General features: G+C 36.5%; 1 protein-coding gene across 1 annotated transcript; it reads left to right on the top strand.

Moving 5' to 3' along the window:
• Nucleotides 1-5,793: 5,793 nt before the first annotated feature.
• LOC107727905 (protein yippee-like 2) lies at nt 5,794-9,491 on the top strand. The gene is made up of 4 exons (XM_016537939.1): nt 5,794-5,925; nt 6,196-6,239; nt 6,746-6,854; nt 8,821-9,491. The coding sequence occupies exons 1-4, from the start codon at nt 5,809-5,811 to the stop codon at nt 8,908-8,910; spliced, it is 360 nt and encodes a 119-aa protein (XP_016393425.1). The 5' UTR covers nt 5,794-5,808; the 3' UTR covers nt 8,911-9,491.
• The last annotated feature ends 587 nt before the right edge of the window (nt 9,492-10,078 follow it).

The following is a 10,078-nucleotide window of genomic DNA, read 5'->3' as shown; positions in this document are numbered from 1 at the left end:
CCAAAAAAGACATAAATGCTGGTATTTTTTCCATGGAATGCAGAAGTAAACATCCTCATGCAACTCTTTCCATAAAACAAAGAGTATGACTTCAGAAGACTTGGAATATAGCACACACGTTATTGGGACTATATTTTAATGGTGCTTTTTGTCTTTTTTTTTTTGCCATTATCTTAAGACTGTTGCTGCATCTAAATATGCCTACTTCCATACTATATAGTATGCAAAAAGAGTGAAATGAGTTTGTCCAAATTCATTCAAAGTTTTCGAAAAACAGTAGGCGAAAAGTAGTATGCATTCGATGGACACTTTACTATCCCATGAGGCCACAGGAGAGGAGTTGTGAATAGAAGCTGGTAGGTCATCATGTTACAAGTGATGACATGTCGGATAATGTTTATCTGGATTTCATTCATACTATATAGAATGTGTTTTTTTTTTAATGGTAGTGAAGTAAGTTTTAAACCAAATGTAGTACCTGCTAGGCAACATGTTACTTTGGACGCAGCTTGTGACTTAAGAGCTAGTTTGACCCTGGGTTACCAGGTCTGTGAGACCAAATCAGCCCGTTTGATATTCAAAACTAGCCCAATCACATTTTTTCCCAGTCTAACTTGTCTAATAACTAAGTCTAATAACTTGCGGCAACAGTGTAAAAGTAGCCCAATTCCGCGGTAAAACCACAGACATGGCAACCCTGGTTTGACCAGTAGTCAAGGGGTAATTAGTCTTACTTTTAGGATTCAAATTTGACCAAACTACATTTTTATGTAACTGACATAAAAACGTTATGAGCATTCTTAAAGAAAAATGATAGATGATTAACTTAAGCAGTCTAAGCAGTTAATGAAACCGGCCGCTGGTCAGTACGAACTGTCATTAGGAAAGAGCTTTGTAAAATTTCTTTTAAAAAATGTTGTTCCATGGAAAAATAACAGCATGGGTTTGGAAGGACATGAGAGTTAATAAATTATGACAAATTTCTTTTCATTTATAGGTGAATTATTCCTTTAATGCTGGTATTTAGTGTTAGTACCAGTGAGTTGGCGTAGCTGTCCCCGTCTCTCTGTTTTTTTTTTCTTTTTTCACATTTGATAAAGATATTAAAGTCGTTTAAAAAAACTTTCTTGTTGTTAAAATTCAAAATAGTTTTTAAATATTATTGGATGTCACTGTTCCCACCAATCCTTGCACAAGTTAAGGTTACGCATGATGACGAAAGCACGTTAGTGCTAGCCCTCCCGGAACTCATAGAGATTGCATTGCAGTGCCTGCAGTTCGAAAAAAATGATCTTTGTATGGAAGTCTATGGGAGCACTCGGGGCGATTCTCAGTCTGACAGAAATCGCCCAAAAAGGGGCGGTACAACACAAAACGCGACTCGACGCTGATTGGACTATTTAGAGGCAGAACAAACAGTGAAAGCAGGCGTAATACTGTGGTTGAATGTGAAAGAAAAAAAATCCCTCCCTTTCGCGCTTTGGTGGTGTGTCGCCCAATCGCCCTAATGGAGAATCCGCCCCTGGTTACAAATAATTCACTCAGAACAATCCTATTGAATCTTTTGCCCTTGTCTTAGTTTAAATAATAGTTCTAAACCTGTATGACTTTCTTTATTCTGTGGAAGTGATTTAACTTCAAAATATCTTCTTTAATGCTCCACAGAATAAAAAAAGTCATACAGGTTTCGAACAACATGAGGAGGAATAAATGATGACAGCATTTCCATTTTAGTGTGAACTATACCTATACACTTGATAAAATTACTATAAAGCATCTTATAAGATGTGCTGCTTTCCATCTAGCTTGTGTCCAGCTTTGTGATCTGTACCACAGTTTTAAGTGTTGCTTCAGTGATCAGTATTTGAATTGGTTGTGCCTGAAGCTTCATCAGCGTTCACGGATCAGAGCTCATCTGATGTGTTTTTGTCTGCATGAGGAAACCATACCGAGACTCTCTCCCTTCGCTTTTATCGATCTGTCTGTTATGACAATACAGTACCTGGATTCAATTAGCAGCTGTGTGAATAAAATAAGTGAAAGTGATGTGACATGTAGCCAAGGATTGTGTCCCATACTTGGAATTTGTGCTCTGCATTTATCCCATCCAACTGCACACACACACACACGTTTTCATACAAAATAGCTTACATTTCAGTTTAAATATAATATTGAGATGGAACCAGTATTAACTTTGAACAAATAAAAGCCACTTAGTCTCTCCCATAGCTTCTGTGAGAGAAAGAGAAATCCATTATCTCATCTATTATGTAGTTATCATACCAGTGTCACAAAATGCATCGTTTGGTTTGCAGTAAACTGTAAGGAAACACCACGGGGTTTTTCAGCATCGTGTCCTGAGCAAACTCGCGGGGTCCTAAAATACCCGCACAGGTCAGGGTGTGGAACTGGGGCGAGAGCGGGTCACCAGAATGCTAGAGGGTTTATTTGTGGACGTGTCGCAGTACGGGTGTGTGTTTGCCCCAGCAGACGGTTGTGTGTTTGTGTGGGAAAGTGCTTCGATCTGTCAGTAGACTCTTTATTCTCCAACCCCACGCTTTGGCGGGGAAACAATGGACAGAACATAAGAGCTGCTTTTTGCTCTGGACTCTTAAGACAGGCTCACCCCTGCCTCAACAAAGCCCTCTGACTGAAGGAGTAACATGACAATAAAGCATCAGACTGGTGCATGTAAACACACTTTCTAACCACTGGACATTCTTAAAGGTGAAGTGTGCAATATCTGCACAACTATTGAACAAAATGGAAAGAGGGTTTGATCATGCAGAAATGGCCACCATGATGTTAGGGTGTTGTGGGTGTAAAGAGCCTACACCAAATAATCTAGATATCTATATTAAATATTATTCTACATCTATATCTCTTTTATTAAAAAAGTAATAGCACACCTTCCTTCAACAAGCCACACAATTAAGCAGTATTATTTATATACTACTATAGCATTCATTAATGTTTTGAATAATTAGCTTTTATTTTCATATTTTTCGTTTTCATTTTAATTTTAGCATAAGTTTTAGTGTGTTTGTTATGTGCTGTTCTTGTTGTTTTTATTAGCTTTAGTTTTTTTAATATTTATATTAATCTTTAATGTTTCTTGATTCTAATATTTAATGTAATTTTAGTACTTCAACTTTATTTCAGTTAGTTCAGTTAGTAGTTTTTTACGTTTTTCATCTAATATTTACATTTTATTTTATTTCAGCATTTAACAGAAATTATTTTAATAGTTTTAGTTTTAGTTAACAAAAACAACATTGAATTTGAGGCATCGTTGATATAGTGTAAATTGTGCGGGATAAGTTATACACCAAAGTTTAGAGAAAGTTTTAAGAAATTGAATGTTTCCAGTTTGCTCTTAACAAGCCTAGGGTAGCCCTTCGGGCAGGCACTCTTCAGATTTTGGTTGCCCAAAATAAATTTAACTAGCCCACATAAAAAAGACAATTTTTTATATATATAGAAAATTGAATAAGAGTCGAAATGTCAATCTTGAATTTGAATTTTCAAATCACAAATATCAAGGAAGGAATTTTATTTCACTATTTACAGGGTATCTGCAGATTTTTATGACCCTTTTTAAGACCTGCACAAATAAAACTAATACCATATGAGTGGGGTAGGGCAATGTTTATGGCAGGGGTTTCTAAATTATTTACTTTAAGTACCCCCTGAGATTTTAAGTAAATTTCAATAATTTAATGGCACATTTACATGTTTACTTCAAATTTTTTTTAATCAATTTTAAAAAATGTTGCCGAATTATTTAACATAGCTATTGTTATTAGAGTTAAAACGGCATGAAAATTTAATATCACGATTAGTGACCAAAATTATCCCAGTTATCAGTATTATCACAGTATTGTTAAAGGTCCCCTGAAATGCTTAGAAACACGCAGCGTTACTCTATGTGTTGACGTCATTTTAACTGAAACAGGAAGACAGGGCGGGACATATCAAGCCCCGCCCCTTTTAAAAATAGCCAGTAGCGTTCGCTCATTTATATCACAGCTTGGGCTAGAGCCGTTCAGAGCAGTTGAGCTCCGTAAAGCCGCATTTGACAGGGTATGCCAGCCACAATCTCATCCATATTGCTATAAAATATAGCATTCTGTGTAGAATTCAAATAGCTCCGATACATTTTGTGGTCTGTGCCGACTCGCGCATGTGATCCGCTCCGTGCTATCGTGTCTCTGGACCGGAGCAGAGTGTGTGTGTGGTGCGGTGGTTAGCGTGACACAGCGCGAAACCAGACTTCTTTTTTTCCTCAATGGAAAGCATATTTACACTGTTTGAATCGTTCCCTGTCCCCTATATAGTGCACGATGTGCCATTCACTGTACAGAAAATATTAATTCTGTGGACAAGTGACCGATTTCAGTCACGGCTTCAGCGTCTATTTTATAGTGTAGGGGGCGGGCACTTCGGATTCTAGAGAGCATTTGATTGGACAGAAAGTTTGATGAGAAGCTGAAAAAAAATCGTCAAAAAAATCATTGAGCGTCGTCGACCGTTTTGGCGGAAGTGACGAACTGCAAGCTTTGAATGCTTATATCTTCTAAATGCAAATTTTGTCACTGTTTTGGAGCACACTGCCTTATAGATAACCTTAAGACTAACATATTGATACTAACACCCAAAAAACTTTAATTTTGATTTCATGGGGACTTTAAAATGTGCTGGAAATCTTCAAAAAGTACTTAACACACACTGAAATAATTTCATCAAGTTTTATGTCGAAAACCAACGCATTTTAAACAAATAAAGAATATAAGTTGGGTGACTTACAACATAACAAGTTATCTACTAACATGCACTACATGTTCAAATAAAGTTTTGACAAAAAAAAAAGTTTTAATATAATTATGAACCTCACATCTCAGCCTTTAAAAATAATTTTTTAAGAAAAGGATGATTCAAATTGCTAAATTATATTCATTTTATCTGCTCCATAAACAATTCTACATAGGCTTCCTTATTATCTGAAGTGTTGAGATTTCTAGAATGCACATTAGCTTGTTTTCCATCTACTGGTTAAGATTTACAACAAACATTTTGTCTGATTTTTGCATTGGTCTGAACAAAGCAGCAGACCGGCAGAATGAAAATGTAAATACACACTCTGTCAGCAGGTGGCGCTTATCGAACAGCAGAAATAGAGCTGTTTCCCTGGTAACCACTGTAAACAAAGCAGCACTGTGCCTATAAACACTACTTTATCAGGCATTACGGGTAACATAAATTAAATTCAGTAATTATATTTCAAATAGCCAAACCAAAACTAAACAAACAAAAAAGGTGGTAACATATATCAATGATTCATTTATTTGATAAAATACTACTGACACAACTATTAATATGTATATTTAACTACATGTTGTCATATGAGCAATCAATCAATAACTACACTGCTTTAAGTCTTGGTGGTTGTAAGCTGTATGTGTTTGATTTACTTAAAAGAACCAGAGTCATTTGTTAGGTAATCATTTGGACTACAATGGCTGCACTGTATGTTTACATTTTAACTAAAAAGCTCCTTCTTATAAGATTATTTCTTTCAGGAATTGTATGATTCACACTGTAAATTCATTAGTGTTATAGATTCTGAATAAGAACTGGTTCTTGGTTCCTAACCTTACCAAAGTGCTAAGTTTGAGCAATAGTAATATAACCTTGTTCAACAGATAGTCCCGTCCCAAACTCAAACTGGTTGACTCAGAGGTCGTTCAAACAAACAGTGCAATGCAACAGCTGTGATACTCACCCCAGCACCGCCCGCCGACCCGGCCCATGGTCACCATGACGCGCTCCAAAACTTTCCAGGCGTACCTGCCCAGCTGCCACCGTACCTACAGCTGTATCCACTGCAGAGCACACCTCGCCAACCATGACGAGCTCATCTCCAAGGTAATTAATGAGCCGAGAATTAACGACCTGACAACATGCGCAGGAACAGGACATGAACAAACATGCTTGTTAAGCATATGAAGCTCACAGATCAGAAGATCAACACATGCTGTTTAATGTCACATCAGTTCTGCTCGGATGAAAAGCTGCTCTTTAGTACAGATACTGTAGTTTCAGATTAACATTTGAATGTGATATTAAATGCAATTCTCTAAGGAAAATAGCTAAAATATGCGGTTAGAATGCGTTTTTTTTTTTTTTTTTTTTTAGTCCTTTCAAGGAAGTCAGGGCAGAGCATATCTGTTCAACTCTGTGTAAGTTGTTTTATACAGGTATTTGATTGTACATTTCTGGTATTAGAAGGAGTTTGATATGGAAGTGGTATGTAATAGAAACTACTATTCCAAATTTTGGGGTCGTGTTTTTGAAAGAAGTCTCTTATGCTCACCAAAGCTGCATTTATCTGATTAAAAATACAGAGAAAATGGTAATATTGTGAAATATTATTACAATTTTAAATAACTGTTTTCTATTTGAATATATTTTAAAATGTAATTTATTCCTTTGATGGCAAAGCTGAATTTTCAGCATCATTACTCCAGTCTTCAGTGTCACATGAGCCTTCAGAAATCATTCTAATATTTTGTGGCAATGTAAGTCTTAATCAATTTAATGGAATAAAAGTATTAATTTCTTAAAAAAAAAAAAACTCCTGACCCCAAGCTTTTGAATCTTAGTGTATAAACTCTACTACGCTTCCACGAACCTTATACCTAATTGTAGCTTGCTGTGCATGACTGTGTCTCACTGGTTTCGTCAGGGTGAACGTAGGATGTGGCCCTGCAGAGGAGAGGGTTCTGCTCACGGGCCTTCATGCAGTGGCAGACATCTACTGCGAAAACTGCAAAACCACACTGGGGTGGAAATATGTAAGAAAACACTCACAACACATGGAAAGTTCAAGTACATGTAGATAAAAGTGACGTCACATCATAGCACAGGTCATTTACATAGAGTAGTCTTAAAGGTACGGTAGCAAAAACAAAGTCTTGATCAGAGAGGCGGTGGAAGATGGTGATGTACAACTAAATTATGACTGTTTTGGTAAGATGCTGTAGCTTACATTATTGGACATTAGTTCACCCAAAAATGAAAATAAATTGACTTCGGTGGAGAACAAAAGAAGATGTTTTGAATAATGTTTTAACTGTGTTTGTCCATATAATGAAGTCATTGGGGTCCAAAAATGTTGGACCCCACTGAAGAAAGAAAGTCATACATAGATGAGAATGAGTAAATTAAGACAGAATTTTCATTATTGGGTGAACTATCCTTTCAGGTTTTCCATAGACACTAACAAGACCTGTGCTTAACAAATGACCTACTTGGAGCCTTATTTACCTGAAGAAACTGAATGTGCTTGCATTGACCGAGCAAGTGGCAGACACTTTGAGATAATAGCACGATGTTAATATGCACGGCTTTGCGAGTTAAAGCTTGCTCATAAAGGCTTGTCTAAGCAGGACACATTCCTTGCATGGCGTCCATTTTTAATCAGCAGCTGTGCCGCATGCCAATTGTTTTTTCGGTACTAGTGGATTTCTGGTCGCCCTTGACATGGAGTTTTGACCGATGCAAACACCAATAAGCACACAAACAAGTATAGGTTCCCATAGTGGCCTGGTTATTTATAAGCACATCAGATATTTGTGTCAGTATGAATGCAGACGTTTCAGAGTAGCAGGGAAGTTTGACCCAGTGCCCTTCTCCAGAAATCCGATGAGTGCTCCCTGCTGCCTGCATCCATCAGCTATAAAAAGAAAAGACAAACAGGATCTTAAATGCATTAGTGAAACTTGTTTGTCCTACCTATTAATTTATTCAAAAATACATTAAAATGCCATTTATAAATACATGACTTGAATACACCGCTTCTATGATAAGCATGTTTTTTTTTTTTTTTTTTCTGAATTAAAATTTTGATATTTTGGTGATGGGGAATAACGTCATAGATGTCAGAGATAAAACTGTCCTGATACAATAATAAAGGAAAAAAATCCTCATTATATGTTATTATTTCTTGTTAATTTTATTTTTTTATTAAAATCGTCCAACCAACATGCAGGAAAAAATAAAAGGTAACTCTTTACAATAAGGTTCCACATTACTTAACTACATTAGTTAACATAAATAAACTTCTAAAGCATGTATTAATTGTAGTTAATGTTGATTTCAACATTTACTCATACATAATTAAAATCATATCTGTTAATGTTATTTAATGCACTTGAGCTAACATGAACTAACAATGAACAGTTGTGTTTTTATTAACTAACATTAACAAAGATTAATAAATATTGCAACAAATATATTGCTCATTGTTAATGTTATTTAATGCATTAACAAATGGAACCTTATTGTAAAGTGTTACCAAATAACATATATAACACCTACAGACATACTTGACATAATTTGACCTTTTTATGGCAAGGCAAGTTCAGGTTGTAAAAATGTCATGTGCTGCGACTCTCCATAAAATATAATAATATTTTAATTTAATAATTCATGATATTTGAAAAACAAAAATTTGCCTTGAAAAACTTTTTTTGAAAATAATGATTAACATGTATACGCTCAAATGTATGGTGGAATGAAAATATGGTTATTACTTTTATTTGATGGTTTACACCACATGACATTTTTAGAGTAATTAAATTGTAACTTTTCTTGAAAATGGCATTGAAAAAAAATCTTAACTATATGAAATTAAAATGATTTTTTAAATATTTTTTTCTTATCATGGACAGTATATTACTGACCAATAAATGATGACAGGTTTCACATCCAAGTTTGTCTTTCAGTCAATATCGTTTCTCGCTTTCCTCCTGCCTCCAGGAACATGCCTTTGAGAGCAGTCAGAAGTACAAGGAAGGCAAGTTCATTATCGAGCTCGCCCACATGATCAAGGACAACGGCTGGGACTGAGCGAGCGTCCTGGAGAGAGCAACGGGTGGATGGTGAATGTGTGGGTGAATGACTGACTTTGGTTTGCCATTACCCTCTTAAACCCTCTTCTACCCTCCATCTCCTGCTGACACACACATCCCTCGCCGGACCGAAACCAGGAGAGCGGGCCACCCCGGGGGGTCTTTGTGTGTCTGGAGGAGAGCATGCGCATGTGTGTGTGTGTCTGCTCGGGCACATGGGAGCACACTGAGATACATGAATGCATACACAAGGTGTACAGACATACGTATGTAAAAACAACAGCATATCGCATGTCACGCTCATCTCAGCCCGATGGTTTATACTACAAGCGGCTCTATTCATACGCGTATATGACATAAGGCAGGGCTCAGAGGGCGCGTTGTGCTTGGCAGGATGAGGGTCACGAGTTTCCCGAGCTGATGGGGCTTTCTCCACTATGTGTCAGTGAGAAACTACCAGGCTGACCTTTCCGAATTCAGATTTGCACCATCTGCGCCAGTGAGGAGGACTGGCATGGAGCAATCTCTGAATGGAGCTCTGACGGATCAACAAACAGGGCTTAAAGGAATAGTTCACCCAAAAATCAAGATTAATTTCTTTCAAGATGTAGATGAGTTTGTTTCTTCATCGGAACAGATTTGGAGAAATTTAGTATTATATCACTTGCTCACCAATGGATCCTCTGCAGTGAATGGGTGCCGTCAGAATGAGATTCCAAACAGCTACTAAAAACATAACAATAATCCACAAGTAATTTTTTTTTTTTTCATTGGAGCAACTGTTTAAATTTAGAATGCTTTGATGGATTTGTTTCTTACAAACACAGCTTTTCACTTCATAAGATATTAATTGATAGACTGGAGTCGCGTGGATTACTTGTGGATTATTGTGATGTTTTTATCAGCTGTCTGGACTCTCATTCTGACGGCACCCATTCACTGCAGAGGATCACTTGGTGAGCAAGTGATGTGATGCTAAATTTCTCCAAATCTGTTCTGATGAAGAAACAAACTCATTTACATTTTGGGTGGCCTGAGGTTAAGTAGATTTTCAGCAAATTTTAATTTTTTAGTGGATTATTATTATTCATTATTTAAGTAGTTCATCCAAAAATGAGAATTCACAATGAGAACTATTCCTTTTAACCATATAAGAAAGGTCAAGT

The sequence above is a fragment of the Sinocyclocheilus rhinocerous genome, unplaced genomic scaffold (genome assembly GCF_001515625.1).
Source record: "Sinocyclocheilus rhinocerous isolate Xijiao unplaced genomic scaffold, SAMN03320098_v1.1 scaffold877, whole genome shotgun sequence".
Classification (NCBI taxonomy): domain Eukaryota; kingdom Metazoa; phylum Chordata; class Actinopteri; order Cypriniformes; family Cyprinidae; genus Sinocyclocheilus; species Sinocyclocheilus rhinocerous.
The sequence above is the reverse complement of the archived record's forward strand: the minus strand, read 5'-3'. Positions and strand labels throughout refer to the sequence as shown.

Coding starts and splice junctions, on each gene's coding strand:
- LOC107727905 (XM_016537939.1), top strand. CDS start 5,809: ATGGTCACCATGACGCGCTCCAAAACTTTCCAGGCGTACCTGCCCAGC. Junction 5,926..6,195: donor ATGACGAGCTCATCTCCAAG/GTAATTAATGAG, acceptor TTTTTTTTTTAG/TCCTTTCAAGGAAGTCAGGG. Junction 6,240..6,745: donor GCATATCTGTTCAACTCTGT/GTAAGTTGTTTT, acceptor TGGTTTCGTCAG/GGTGAACGTAGGATGTGGCC.